At 44.1% G+C, this 15,553-nt stretch overlaps 1 protein-coding gene across 8 annotated transcripts in view; it reads left to right on the top strand.

Annotated features, from left to right (window-relative positions):
- The first annotated feature begins 918 nt into the window (after nucleotides 1-918).
- Nucleotides 919-15,553, top strand: part of LOC110527715 (kinesin-like protein KIF21B) — a 127,879-nt gene continuing 113,244 nt past the window's right edge. For all 8 annotated transcript variants that reach the window (XM_090240725.1, XM_090240723.1, XM_090240724.1 and 5 more), the window contains exon 1: nucleotides 919-1,387. In XM_090240725.1, the coding sequence (XP_090096851.1) occupies nucleotides 1,347-1,387 (41 nt within the window). In that variant the 5' untranslated portion in view covers nucleotides 919-1,346. The remainder of the gene's footprint in view (nucleotides 1,388-15,553) is intronic.

The raw sequence follows: 15,553 nt of genomic DNA, 5'->3' as shown, positions 1-15,553 counted from the left end.
CGCAAGGAGCCATTCTTTACAGATGGCTCGATAGTGGAAGCTTCCGTAGCCTGGCATCCTTGATCAACCAAACATAAACTATGCTGTTTCACCAAAATAATGTTTCCCAACAACATCCAATGTCTCTAGGAACAACACTGTCCTTCGCTATCAATAAATATGTCCTTCGCCATCAAATAGCGTTTAAAAAAGTTTTTACCCAGGGTCTCCCATTTTCTGCACGTGGGCTGCCATTGTAGTCCATTCTAGACCACGCAGATACGAGAGCGTAAACTAACACGTGATTTCCCACTTATACAGGCGGAAAATGGTAGACCCTGAGATAAAAACGTGTTTTAAATGCTTATTTGATACCGAAGGACACATTCAACCTGATGAATCACAAGTATTGTTAATAGAGATATTGGATATGCCTCTGTTGACGGGAAATGTTGGCTCGTTGCGGGATGAAGGCCTATCAGTGGTGGATGGACTCACTCTTCCTGAAAACCCTTACCTATCTGCCGCTAGTCACAATCGGCCTATCACAGCTTGTTCTGTGCTTGTTATATGTTATCTGTAGTGGATAGACTCACTCACTCTTTTTTTACTTTACCATGCACTAGTCGTCATACAACTACATCCCTAACTTGGTATGTTAACTTTGACCCCCATGATGTTAAATCTGTGACCCTTGAACCCCCCTCTCAAACATGGGAACATTGACTCTCTTTATGACTGGTTAACGGGCCTTAGATGTTCCCTGTGCTCCTGCCCACAACCTAACACACGCATACGCACGCACACGCGCGCCCACGCGCGCGCACACCATTGGGCGCCTCTGAGACTTTGAGGCTCTGAGCGCCCTAATTGGCCTATTAGGTAGGACGGGGGCGGGAGCATTTGATATGTGTGGCTAAGAGCTTGTCAATCAAATGCGATTCACACCCGCCCCCTATGGTTTTCTCTCTCTGCCTCCGCTGTGCACATTCAATGTGAGACAGACAATAAATAGGCAGAGAAGGCTGTTAATGTGTGGTTTTGGATGAGCGCCGAAACGGTTTGTAGACTTCGCACATACACAACAGGATGTAGCAGCGGCGAAATAAATAAGAAAGGAGAAGAAAAGCGCGTGCGAAGATCGGAGGTGTAGATTGTGAGCGTGGACAGAAGCAGAAGCCGACGGTAGCAGGATTACCCACGGCAGGTTATGATGACAGCACCGCGGCCCGAGCTTCTAACCTGAAGTACCGCTCCATGCGCTTTTGTTTGACGCAGCACTGGATTTTTACGCACTAAACGGACTCTGACTGGCACAGTTCAGATACTTTTGTAACAGAGGGGAGCACTGAAAGAAAGAGGACAGGATGGCGAGCCAGAACGACTGCTGTGTGAAGGTCTCTTTGAGGTATGCCCCTTCGCGGTCCCTGAAAGCCCACTAAAAGATTTCTGCCGACCTTTGCAGAGCGCATTGTGTGTCTGTCAGTCACTGTGTCTCTGTTACCGGGCAATCAATTAATTGATTCGCTCACATGTGAGTCCTAGAAGCATTCTCTGGTGATGTTATTTAGCTGTCCATATGTAGAGCAATAATTGCATTAGTACAGTTAGAATTTGGCTTGCTGTTGCAACATATGGGTGGTGTTCTTCTAGCTACTGTACACAGAGCAGATAAGGCAAAGCATGCGCGAGCATGCCTTCATATAGGTGCAGAAGATTAAGGAGATCAGTGCTATTATGCTGATAGGCTGAATGATCTGTTGGTTGAAATCATGAGTGTTGTGTGATTCTGAAAGTCCTCAGCCCAGGTGCTGGCGGGGTAGCATATCCATGGGGCGTTGCAGCCTGGTCTCATAGACTAGATGTAGCATTGTAAATGTAAAGCTGAACTGCAAGTAAGTATGATATGTCACGTTTGGTATGGTTACATAAGACAGACGGTTACTTAATGCAAAAACGAAAGTAGTTTGGTTGGACAGGTGGGTGTATAATGCAAATGAAGGTTGCAAAATTTGAATATCATCAGTGACAGCATTTTAGCTAAATAGCAACTTTTCAACTACATACTACTTTTTTGCTACATTGCAACTACTTGGCATGTTAACTAACCCTTCCTATGCCCTTAACCCTTAACCTAACTCCTAAACTTTACCCTGGCCTTAACCTCTAGCCTAACTAACGGTAGCCAGCCAGCTAATGTTAGATACCTAGCTAGAATTCATAACATATCATACGTTTTGAAAATTCATAACATTGCACATTTAGAAAATTCCTAAAACAATTTGAATTGTAAATCGTAACATATCATATGAGATCGATGATGGACATTCAAAATGTAATTACATACCATACATATACTAAATGGAGTGCCTCAGATTTACGTAGAGAATAATACGAAATGCTCTGAGATCAGGTTGGGCATTTCTGCCAGTCACAATAATATCAAATTCTCTTCATGTGAGCTCTCCATGCCATGTGTTGTTGCTGTTGCAATAGGGTGTCTTTTCATCGTTACAACATAATTGCTTTCCCTCAATGACTCAGTGTTAGAATTTTTTTGCTTTGGACCTTGCTGAAATGTGTTTTTGCATTTGAGTCGAGCATCACAACGAGATGAAGATACTGTTCCCCAAAGCGATGACATGTCCTTCACATTTATTCACTGCCTTTGTTGAGAACAAACCCTGAATGCATGGGACTGGGTTGTGAGGTTATCGATGAATATTGGACATAATCGCTGTTTAATTTGCGTGCCATAAGGGGATGATATATATCACAGTAGGCTATCACCGCTAGGGCTGTGGCGGTCGTGAAATTTCGTCAGCCGGTGATTGTCAAACAAATAACTGTCGGTCTCACGGTAATTGACCATTAATTAACATAAACCCATTTAGCATCTCCTGGCTTCCACACATAACAAAAAGTCTAAGTCTAGTGTAATATCGCCTACACCTTTACAATAAATGCATTATTTATTTTAGACAGGTCTAAAGAAACATGATATGAAGAAAATGCAGTCTATTTCAGAAGAACAGAATAACATACTCTGAGTTCTCCTTATGCTAGGTCCTGATGTGGTTATGCCAAATGGCTGTGGGCTAACTAGTTCATTTAGCAGACAAGATTAGCTTATGATTCCGTGGCATTATTTTATATTATTCCATAGTATGAAGAATACAGTTGAACAAATATATAAATATTTTCTCCAAACTATTTGAGGGAGCGCGGCTATTCTGTGTTGAGCGTTTAACAAAGAAACAGGTACTCACTCATATGCTTAATTTAGAGTTATTAATGTAACTTTAGTTGTTCTACAAATGTTGGGCTATATGTTTAGATTTTTAATACATGATTAGACTAATGATTTGAAAAAAAGTCGCTTGAAAGGCATGAGCTCTGCTTAGTTTTTTTGCTCAGGCTGAACACACCAATAGTCTCTCATTCACAATTTGATAAGCACTTGATAATGCCTTGAATTTCACAGTAGCATCCCCTTTGTGGCTATAATGCGCCCTAAAAAAAAACATGCTCTTTGGGCCCGGCTTGCTGCACTGTGCCCTTCTCCCTGAGTGTGCTGCGCAATCCGAAGCGTCTCGCACTCACATGGCTCTCCTTCACGTGATCAGGTCTTTCTCACAGGCTACATACAAGTGAAGACCGGCTCATCCGGGATGCAACTGCGCGCATCCTCATCCAATTCCAATGTGTACAGTACAAGTCAAACGTTTGGACACACCTACTCATTTCAGAGTTTTTCTTTATTTGTACTATTTTCTACAGTGTAGAATAATAGTGAAGACAACAAAACTGTGAAATAACACATATGGAATCATATAGTAATCAAAAAAGTGTTATTGAAATCAAAATATATTTTATAATTGAAATTCTTCAAAGTAGCCACCCTTTACCTTGATGACATCTTTGCACACTCTTGACATTCTCTCAACCAGCTTCACCTGGAATGCTTTTCCAACAGTATTGAAGAAGTTCCCACATATGCTGAGCACTTGTTGGCTCCTTATCCTTCACTCAGTGGTCCAATTCATCCAAAACCATCTCAAATGGGTTGAGGTCAGGTGATTGTGGTGGCCAGGTCATCTGATGCAGCACTCCATCACTCTCCTTCTTGGTCAAATAGCCCTTACACTGCCTGGAGGTGTGTTGCGTCATTGTCCTGTTGAAAAACAAATGATAGTCCCACTAAGCATAATGCTGTGGTAGCCATGCCGACCGACTAATAAATAATTGATAGGCGAATATTGTCACCCATCAGACTTCTTGATTGAATCTTCTCTTTACATATACAAAATAAAATGTGTAACATTTGTTTCGATTGAGAATGGACCATTCTCATGCACCTGTATCGAAACAGGGGCAGCGGGAAAAGAATATGTAATCTATGCACTGAAATAGCGAATGGAGGACGCTTTTCCCCGTGGTTTATTTTCATGCCAGTCAGGCAAACTATACTCCTTTTGTAAATTATACGCAATGTGCATAATATTAGGAAAGATGAGAAATAAATACAGTAGGCCTAGCCTATAGAAAACTCATGAGATCCTCCTCTTTTTATTAGCGGCCATCACTCGGTTTTCTCCCGCGATCGCATAGCTTATAGAAATGCTGTGCCACATGAAGTGAAGTGTTATATATATTTTTTTACATTTACATTGTCAGAGTGATTAGGGGGACAGTAGAGTGCCGAGTACCAGTTGGTAGCTAGTTTGGTAGGCTACTAATGATAATCGGCAGCATCAGAGCTTCGAGAAGCATAATTACGGTGACTAAACGGTCACGTGGAATTTGACTGCCTTCATGACTCCGGTCACCGCCACAGCCCTAATCACCACCCAGCTTGGTTAGAACTCCGTAATGTACTTCACTGGATGTAGACTACATAGACGAGTAATGTGAGAAGGCATGACTTAATTGGGCTAGTATATTGGATAGTATATCTGCAGTCATGTGCGCGCGTGTGTTTCTCTTTCTCTGTGTGTGCGTGCGCGAGTGGTAACCTTGTCGCAGCCAGACGGTTTTGCCCCGTGGCAAGGTGGTCGGAATCAGGGCCTTTTTGAAGTCAACCGTAATATTGATGGCCCCATTTTCCCGTGCAGTGGCCCATGTGTGGTTGGGAGGCTAAATGGTTATAAGGCTCGTAGCCTATAGTCTGTCAGCTGTATGCGTCCCAAATGGTACCCTATTCCCTATATAGTGCACTTATTTTTTTACCAGGGTCCATAAGTAAAGAATACGGTGCATTTTAAGGACGCATCCAGCTGACTGGCTATAGGCTACGAGCCTTGTAACCATTTAGTCTCCCAACCACACATGGGCCACTGCACGGGAAAATTGGAAAATGGGGCGATCAATATTATTACGGTTGGCTTCTAGAGGTCCTGATTCCCCCCCTCCCCCCGGTGTGGCACGAGACCGTTAGACAATGGGCCGAAACCACGGGGCAGAACCTGGCATTAGAGTCAGCCTGTCAGTTAGTTCCTTTGCGCTTTGTCACAATGTCAAAAAGAGGAAGTGGTTTAGCCAGTATTTTGCTGAGCCTTTTCAAAAAGAGTGAAAAGCAGAAAGCGATGCTGCTTGTTCATTGTTGTTCATCTGTTGTTTGTATTAGGGCGACAGGTAGCCTTAGTAGAACGAATCCCCGAGCCGACAAGGTAAAAATCTGTCGTTCTGCCCCTGAACAAGGCAGTTAACCCACTGTTCCTAGGCCATCATTGTAAATAAGAATTTGTTCTTAACTGACTTGCCTAGTTAAATAAATAAAATAAAAATGAGGAAGTTGGATGTGCTGTAAGGTGGGGTTAAAGGCCTAGGCCCTACTATTGATTTATTTAACTGGCCGGGGATGGGATGGTATGTGAGGATGAGTGAAGGTGAACGGTATCAGTTATAGTTCACAGACAGACGGACGGACGGACGGAGCCTGACATGACCTGTCAACACAGCAGCAGGAGACAAGGCCTACTGTCCATATATGGTTAGCTGTCTCTCTATTCAAATCTGTATTTTTCAAACAGATTATTTTGTAACTATGGAAGTACAACTTACGTAATTAGTATTAGTTACCCTGCGCTAGGTATAGGCCTACTGTAAGCATACAAAGTTGAACAATACTAACCAATGTTAATTCAGTAACAAACACGAAATAAGCACACAGAGGTATGTAATAACCATAGTGCCACTGTTGTAATAGGAATTTTAAAAGCATGCTCTGTTCTCTTCTTCGTGTGTGATCTAAAATGTGTGTGTGAGTGTGTGTGTGTGTGTGTATTTGCTCTGTTCCTAATAGGTGGCACTGAAAGCAGCGTTAGTAGTGACAGGAAGTAGGGACGCATACAAACACACGGATCTAGAGGACTTCCCGTGGATCTAGGGATGCATCCCAAATAGCACACCCAATACACTACTTTTGAACTGATCTCAATGGGCCCTGGTAAAAAATAGTGCACTATATTGGGAAATAGGGAGCCATGTGGGATGCACCTTGAGATGGACTGTCTTCGTAACGACAGGGAAGACTATTCCAGGGAACGCCAGGCCACTGATAACAGACACTAGATGGATGGCTGTGTAATTGCTCCCACATTTATAATCGGAATTCTGTTCTGCAGCAGAGGAACGTCAGTTCAAGGACTGCGTTTAGAGAAGTCTGGGTTTGACTAGTGCGTGTGCACGCTCGTGCGTGTGCACGCTCATGCGTGTGTGAGCCGGCGAAGTGAGGTGTTGATGGCCAAACAAAGTCAGGTCATTCACCACCCTGACCTAGAGGCTGGACCCCATACCCCCGCCCCTCCACAGTCTGTGTCACGACAGAGAAGCCGTTAATTTCCTGTCTGTCTGGGAAGCCTTCACTAAACAACATTCCGAGAACATACAGCCAACATACAGATAGCCTGTTACACAATGACCCAGAATCCTGCGTCCAAACAGTAGATCACACACTTCCAGTGCTGTCGATGCCATCTTGAGGGCTGGTGTTTGCTTGAGGTTGACAGATTTATGTTGCTGATGGCTTGGTCTAAGCCATGTGTGTGTTTATTTTTGTTTAATCTGTGTGTGTGGGAAAGCATACGTGCTTTTCATGTATTTCTCTGTGTGTGCAAGCTCATTTGTGAACATGTGCTTTTGGGTGTGTGGGTATATTTGTTGAGTATTTCATCTGCAGGCCATGTTTGCCCCTCTCTGCGTCCCCCTCCATGCTCCATCCTCCTCTCCCCTCCTCTTTCCACCCCCCCCCCCCCCCCCCCTCATTGCAGTCCAGAGAGAGGTCTTACGTGAAGGTGTTGAGTCAACAGCCAATCTTGTTATAAATAGACACAAAGAAGACAGAGAGAGGCTGTTGACTGCATGTCTCCTGTGACGACTGGACGAAACTGGAGGAGATGACACAGGGCCGGCATCCCGAATGGCACCCTATTCCCTATGCAGTGCACTACTTTTAAATCAGAGCACTGGTCAACAGATGTGCTCTAAATAGAGTTGACCAGACAAGCAGCCAGCCGCCTCCTCAGGGTGCTCTTAAACAACATTACCCGTCAAGCTCCCGGGGGGGGGGGGGGCTGAGATTGTCTGATGTTCTGTTCTGCTCCTCTTGTGATGATGAGGCTGGAAATAGATGATTATGAATACTTTATTGTGATGAATATGTTATTATTGAACAGGGAAAGAGATACAAGGATGTACTTTGTTCACTGTTCCCATGCAGGAGAGATCTTTGTCTTTTGTGATCATCGCAGACAAGTTTTACCACAGTGGTTACCGCCATGGCTTACAATTTTGACTTTGACTTGTGTGAAATGATTTTCTGCTACCAACTTTTCGTTGCTGCTTTGGTCTGCATTCAGACTGTTACAGGCCACGATATTGACAGTCTGCTCTTGACACAACAGTGAGTAGCCTAGAATACAACGACAGAAGCCAGGGGGTGTAGAATAAATATACATTTTTAAAAAGGGTTTGTTTTGGTTGTTGAACTTATGTCCTGTGTAGGATGTGTGTGTGTCGCGTCTGTTTCCTGTTGACACTGTGACCCGTTCACTGGGTCTACAGCCTCCCTAGGGGGTCTGCTTTACAGGCCTGGCTCTGGTGGGAACTAGCCTTTGGTCAGAACGTCTGTGTGTGTGTGTGTGTGTGTGTGTGATGCTGAGAGATTTAACCAAAATCATTGGTTCAATTATTTTGAATTCCATTTCCTTCTGTTTTTTTCTCTTCTGTGAGCTCAATGCGCACACATTGCATAGTTTCTCTAGAGATTAATCAGATCAAGGCCAAACTGTAGTAGGGAGACATTCGACATAGTTTAGCGCAGAAAACTTGGTTATTAACAACAACGACCGTAATCCATTGCATGCCGGTGTGTTTCTTTTACACCTGCTACGTTAGGTTAGTGTTGGGAGAGAAGAGAGAGAGAGAGGAATGCGTGACAGAATAATGCGTGACAGAATAATGCGTGACAGAAGAATGTGTGACAGAAGAATGAGCAATTGAAAGGGATAGAAAGCAGTTTCTTTGCGAGGTATCCAGTGCTTCATTTGTAAATCGGGTTGTGCCGGAACAAGCAGTGAGCACAAGAGAAGGGAAAAAAACAAATTTTATTATAAAGCATTGCATTCATTTCATTCCATTTGTGTAGTGGCGTAGAGGCACGTGTAACAGTATAACTTTAGACCGTCCCCTCGCCCATACCCGGGCGCGAACCAGGGACCCTCTGCACACATCAACAACAGTCACCCACGAAGCATCGTTACCCATCGCTCCACAAAAGCCGCGGCCCTTGCAGAGCAAGGGGAACTACTACTTCAAGGCCTCAGAGCAAGTGACGTCACCGATTGAAACGCTATTTAGCGCGACCACCGCTAACTAAGCTAGCCGTTTCACATCCGTTACACACGTATAGAAGTTTTATACATGGGGTACATTTTTTGTGGGTAAAAAAAATGGAAAATGTTGGCCTTTTAATAAAAGCATTTCATGCAATTCTATGCACGTCATTTTACGTGACTGGAGACATTGGCTGAATCTTTGTTAATACCACACAAATGATCGGAATGGCAAGCTACTTTGACACTTACAAAACTGAGAATCTGATATCAATAAAAAACCACCTGGTCTTGATTCCATCAATAGCCTAGGCCTAGGTGTGTGGAGACATGTTGTAGGCTACAATGTGAGGAGGAAATTGTAGTCATAAAAAATGCTTTTCAGTTTCACTGACTAACACACAATGATGCACAGCTCACTCACTGGTGATGGGCGGTGCACTTGTGCCAAAAGTCAGTCTCTCTCTCTCAAAACAATATTTGGAAGTTGATCAAATATTTTGGTGGCCTACCGCACAGAGTCTAAATTAAATTATTCAGTGCAACACTCAAGAGATGTTTGTGTCTTTCGGAGCAGAGCGGGAGAGAGATCATAGACAGTGAATGTCATGCTAGTTACGTGAGAGATACTGGCGCGTTTCTCTCACAGCCACCGTCCCAAACATGTATAATATACCCACCCACGTGCTCTGGTATAGCTGTGGCGCTTACAAGTCTGACTTTCTTATAACCTCATTTTCTAGACATCAATGTACAGCAACATTTTTAGGCGCCATTGCAAAACACCTGCCATATGCATATGCACACATAGCTGTGGGGCTTACAAGACGTGCATTTCGTATGCTTTTCAGGATGTCAATGTAGCAGTCAAACAAACCTATCAAGTCAAATGATTGTGATATCAGAATATACTTCCAATAAAATACATCGATGTAGGCTACAGCAGAACACCTATTATAATTTACAGGCCTCGTACCTATGCGATGATATGAAACGCTTATTCCGATTAACTTCACGGTGCCCCTTTTAGATTTCCAAAACCTCCCATAACACAGCCCTTTCCTTGTGCGTCTCCTCCCTATTTCTTGTCTTGCTCCTGGTGTCTGTGACAACATCTGTGTCCTTTAGCAATCCCATGACCTCCCACAGGGGGACTGGGTTGAATTTGGTCAAGGGGGTGGGCCAACAAGGTTCAGAAAGAGTAGCCCTGATATGGTGGAGGTATGCGGAGAGGCGCGGGTCGAGGTGCAAATCAGATTTGTTTTGAGAAAATCCCCGGAGATGGGGACGGTGCTGACCGCTGATCACCAGCACTTTATGTCCACCTGGAATGTGTCCTTTATCATTACCATTCGTGTCCTTGTAGGTCCGTATGACCGTACATGGACTGTCGATGCCGAACCGCAGCTCGAGAAATTCTACCTCTGTTTCTCCATACATTGCTCCTACGTCCTCCGGCCAGGCCAGTATTGCGCGTAAAGCATCTTCAGCTCCTCAGTGTCCTGTATTGTCCACCGTCTGTCCTCCTTAAGAGATCATTCTAGCCTCCGTGGTTCCTCGCCGAGCTCGAGAAAAACTCCCTCTGATTAAGGACTCTGCCGCTGGGTCTTCAACCATTCAGTTTGACGCCTTAGAAAGAGTTCTCCTGAATCCCTGTGTGGCTGAGTTGTGTGTGTCAGCCTGGCTGCTCTGCCATTTGCACTGAACACCCTCGCTTCCCCCGGTGACTGCCCCGCATGCAGTAATAATTGTGCAGTCTCTCTTTCGGAGCTCGAGTGACAATTCGGATAGTTCCTGATGTGCATCACACATAAGGCCTAGATCGTTGACAAACGCATGCGAGGATATGCTCATGGTAAGGCCACTAGCTCGGACGGGTCACACCGTCGCAGGAGGCCTCCTCAGCTGCTGTGGTGAAATGCTTGTGACGAGCCGGGTCATTTTTCCACACGGACTCGACAGTTCTAAAACTGGATGCCACCCATCTTAGTGTCCAATATCCTGTCGATTGTAGTACAGCTAAATGTCTAAACTCTCTATGCACTCCCTCAGCTCCATTCGTTTTTTTGGATTGGATATGGTATGAAGCACATATATCTTGTCCATAAGTATTTTCAAAGGATTGATGGCTCCCATCTCTTTTACCACATCGCCGAATGTGAGCTCAAGCCTGTGTGCCGAGCAGTTATATTAGGGAAGAGGGCCTGGAGCTTTGTTGCTACTCCGCTCTTGTGTCCCAGCATGACAGACGCACCACCACACGTAATTCCAATGAGGGTTTTGGAGAGAAAGTCCTCAGTAAACTTTACACCCTCTAATGCAGATTACGGACAATTCCCCCAGCTGACAAGTCCTCCAGTTCCACAAGATCAACAAAAATGTTTGCCGGTACATCCATATCTGCCAGCCGAAGTCTGATGCTACAGTAGTAGCCTCATCGAGCATTAGGCTGATTTTTTGGAGAGCACTGTGCTGTTCTTTCAAATAGTTTTCACTTCATTTCGGATGAAATATGTTGCTGTATGTTGTACGCAAGCAACATTTAAGTGGAGAATTCTCCCCAAAATAATCTAACCGAACCGACCACAAATGGGTGACTGGCCCCCTGCCCTCATTGTCCCCTCATAAGGCTTCAGTGCCTAATGGTTATCTCCTGTTAAGAGCTGTTCAAGGCTACAGATACTTACTGTAGCCTATAAAATGCATCCCTCTCTCCACCCTTCCCTGAAGTAAAGCTGGATTGCATGAGCAATCGAACATAATAGGATAAGTGAAAGCAAGTGTTCAACTATATCGCTTTCTGGGATTGGATGCAGGGGAGGACGCAATACAATGTCGTTACTCGTGTAGCTAATTACAGTGTTACAACACCGGTATAACAGCAACTGAAAGTGTTACCAGGGCATTCAACCAGGACACCAGATCTGCCAACAACACCTTCATAGAGGTCCCTCTCCAGACACACACAGACACACACACCCTCTAGCCTCTTCACCTTGGTCACATGGTCTCTGACCTCTAGTCATTAGAGAAAGTAATTTGTCAGGGAGTGCTGAACGAAAGACTTTCCCGAATGGAACTGGGAAGGTTGCAGAGACCGAAGCATGGAAGAGTCAACAAAGCACGGTGCCGTTAAGATCAGTAATGTACAGAAAAGCCTTAGCTCAACGCAGACTTACTTAATACTGTATACTACTGGCCCAATTGGCACATTTATATTGGCTGATATGAATACAGGGTTTATTACCCATTAACCCTCCATTACTAGAAGTAACCACTGATCACTAACCACTTATCTGTCAGGATAGTGAAAGCTTTATTGTGGAATCCTTATTTTGATCTATCATGGCTCTATTGGATATAGTAGGGATCCCTACTGTGTTAGATCAGTGATTAGGACGAGGGAAAAATGCAATGCCACGGTATACAGTCGAATCGATAAGTGCAAACTCATGGCAGTACAGAAGCTGTAGCATTTATCAGGAATCAACAGTATTATTTTGTTATTATAAGTCCTGGGGGATTACAGTAGGACTGTAGGTGCCCTGTTCACTGCCTGGCTGTTTTATAAGAAGGTCGTTCCATTTGATTTCAATCACTTTTTGACCGCACCCCTTTTTGTTTGAACGAAACCTTCCCATACATATTTGCCCACGGTAGAAATGGTCAGAAGTGACATTTTTGGTATCAGAATGCCAAAACATTCAGGAGATAGAGGTGCTCAAAATTGAACCATTATGCATACTAGGGTTGGGCGGCATCCAGATTTTCATACCTTCATACCGTTTCTGTACCTTACCGGGGTATACGGTATTCGCGGCAGTGCACACACTACACTACATTACCAAAAGTATGTGGACATCTCATTCCAAAATCACGGGCATTAATATGGAGTTGGTCCCCCCTTTGCTGCTGTAACAGCCTCCACTCTTCTGGGAAGGCTTTCCACTAGATGTTGGAACATTGCTGCGGGGACTTGCTTCCATTCAGACACAAGAGCATTAGGGAAGTCGGGCAATGATGTTGGGCGATTTGGCCTGGCTCGAGGTCGGTGTTCCAATTCCTCCCAAAGGTGTTTCGATAGGGTTAAGGTTAGGGCTCTGTGCAGGCCAGTAAAGTTCTTCCACACCTATCTCGACAAACCATTTCTGTATGGACCTCGCTTTGTGCACAGGGGCATTGTCATGCTGAAACAGGAATGGGCCTTCCCCAAACTGTTGCCACAAAGTTGGAAGCACAAAATAGTCTAGAACATAATTGTATGCTGTAGCATTAAGATTTCCCTTCACTGGAACTAAGGGGCCTAATCCAAACCATGAAAAACAGCCCCAGACCATTATTCCCTCTCCACCAAACTTTACAGTTGGCACTATGCATTGGGGCAGGCATTCTCCTGGCATCCGCCAAACCCCGATTTGTACGTCAGACTGCCAGATGGTAAAGTGTGATTCTTCATTCCAGAGAACGCGTTTCCACTGCCCCAGAGTCCAATTGTGGCAAGCTTTACACCACTCCAGCTGATGCTTGGCATTGCGCATGGCAATCTTAGGCTTGTGTGCGGCTGCTCGGCCAAGGAAGCCCATTTTATGAAGCTACCGCCCAACAGTTCTTGTGCTTATGTTGCTTCCAGAGGAAGTTTGGAATTCGGTGGTGTTGCAACCGAGGACAGACGATTTATATGCGCTACGCACTTCAGATCTCGGCGGCCCTGTTCTGTGAGCTTTTGTGGCCTACCACTTCGCGGTTGAGCCGTTGTTGCTCCTAGATGTTTCCACCTCACAATAATAGCACTTCCAGTTGACCAGGGCAGCTCTAGCAGGGCAGACATTTGGCGACCTGACTTGTTGGAAAGGCGGCATCCTATGACGGTGCCACATTGAAAGTCACTGAGCTAGCTCTTCATTAAGGCCATTTTACTGCCAATGTTTGTCTATGGAGATTGCATGGCAGTGTGCTCGATTTTGTACACCTGTCAGCAATGGGTGTGGCTGAAATAGCTTTGAAGGGGTGAAGGGGTGTTTGAAGGGGTGTCCACATACTTCTGTATAAATAGTGTATTTCTTTTCAAATTTATTATTATTATTATTTTTAAATATGCATGCTAACAAAGTACTACTGAATTCCCATAGCAGACGCTAGCTAAATGGTAGCAAGTGCAAGCGAACATTAAACAAATTGCAATGACTAAAGACACCCCAGCTCATGAAGTTGTATAACTATCTCAAATGGTTTGCTGCACTCACAAAACAAATATCAGACAGCAGGGAACTTAATCCAGGAGTGGATTGGCTGTCTCTTGCTGTAACCAAGAAGCTTTATCTTTTAAGCTCGTGATTTATCTTGCAAGTTAGCAAACCAAATGCATTGCTGGAGACCTTTTTTTTGTTGGCACATCTTAGATAGTGAAACTTACATATTGAACAAAAATATAAACAGAACTTGCAGCATTTTCAACCATTTTGCATTTTCAACAATAAAAAAATTATCTATGGATTATGAATCTATGGATCTATGGATTTCACATGACTGAGCAGGGGCGCCGCCTTGGGTGGGCGCCTAAAAAAAAAAAACTCTGGGAGGGCTTTTTTTACAGATAGAAATACTCCTCAGTTTCATCAGCTGTCCTGGTGGCTTGTCTCAGACAATCCCGCAGGTGACGAAGCCGGATGTGGAGGTCCTGGGCTGGTGTGGTTACACATGGTCTGCGGGTGTGAGGCCAGATGGACGTACTGCCAAATTCTCTAAACCAACGTTGGAGGAGGCTTATGGTAGAGAAATGAACATTACACTCTCTGGAAACAGCTCTGGTAGACATTCCTGCAGTCAGCATGCTAATTGCATGCATTCTCAAAACTTGAGACATCTGTGGCATTATGCTGTGTGACAAACTGCACATTTTACTGGCCTTTTATTGTCCCCAGCATAAGGTGCACCTGTGTAATGTTTAATCAGCTTCTTGATATACCACACCTGTCAGGATGTATTATCTTGTCAAATGAGAAATGCTCACTAACAGGGATGTATACAAATTTGTGCACAGAATTTGAGAGAAATTGGCTTTTTGTGCATTTGGAACGTTTCTGGGATCTTTTATTTCAGCTCATGAAACAGGGGACCAACACTTTACATGTTGCAATTATGTTTTTGTTTGGTATAGTTATAAGATATTTAGCTGGCGAACGTTAGTAGTGAATTTCAAGTGTAACTTGATCCGCTCTCTAGCGCTGCGCAACAGTGGGTCATCACGTCATGAAAGCTTCCGTTTGCACCGTGTGCTCTTTCTCTCCTACTATGTGACTGGCTCAATCAGCTGCTTTGGGGAACAGTTAAAAAAAAATGACACAACAGCTGAAATGAGGAACATGATCTGCTTTGTCTTTTCACCTAGGGCACAAGTTGACTGCAGGGATTCATTTGAAAATATTCAATATATTCACATTCATGAAAAAATAAGCTAAACATTGTTTGAGCTATTGAAAATCCTACTGTGGGTATTTAAAAATACCCTGGTATACGGTATATACATTATACCGCCCAAGTCTAATGCGTACCCTACTATACCATGAGACTTCTGTCTTCATCACTGGAAAAGATTAACGGTTGCATTTGGTAGTTAAAAAACCTTTTAACCTTAAATTATCCCCCCAAAAACGTGTAAACTGCATAATTTTTTAAAAACGCTAATTTACATAATTTGAGGTACGTGTGTTGTGCCCGCCAACTGTTGAGACACAGCATAC

Source organism: Oncorhynchus mykiss, chromosome 7, assembly GCF_057628025.1.
Source record: "Oncorhynchus mykiss isolate SJ-2025 chromosome 7, ASM5762802v1, whole genome shotgun sequence".
Classification (NCBI taxonomy): Eukaryota; Metazoa; Chordata; class Actinopteri; order Salmoniformes; family Salmonidae; genus Oncorhynchus; species Oncorhynchus mykiss.
Note: the sequence above shows the minus strand (reverse complement) of the source record. Positions and strands in the feature narration are given on the sequence as shown.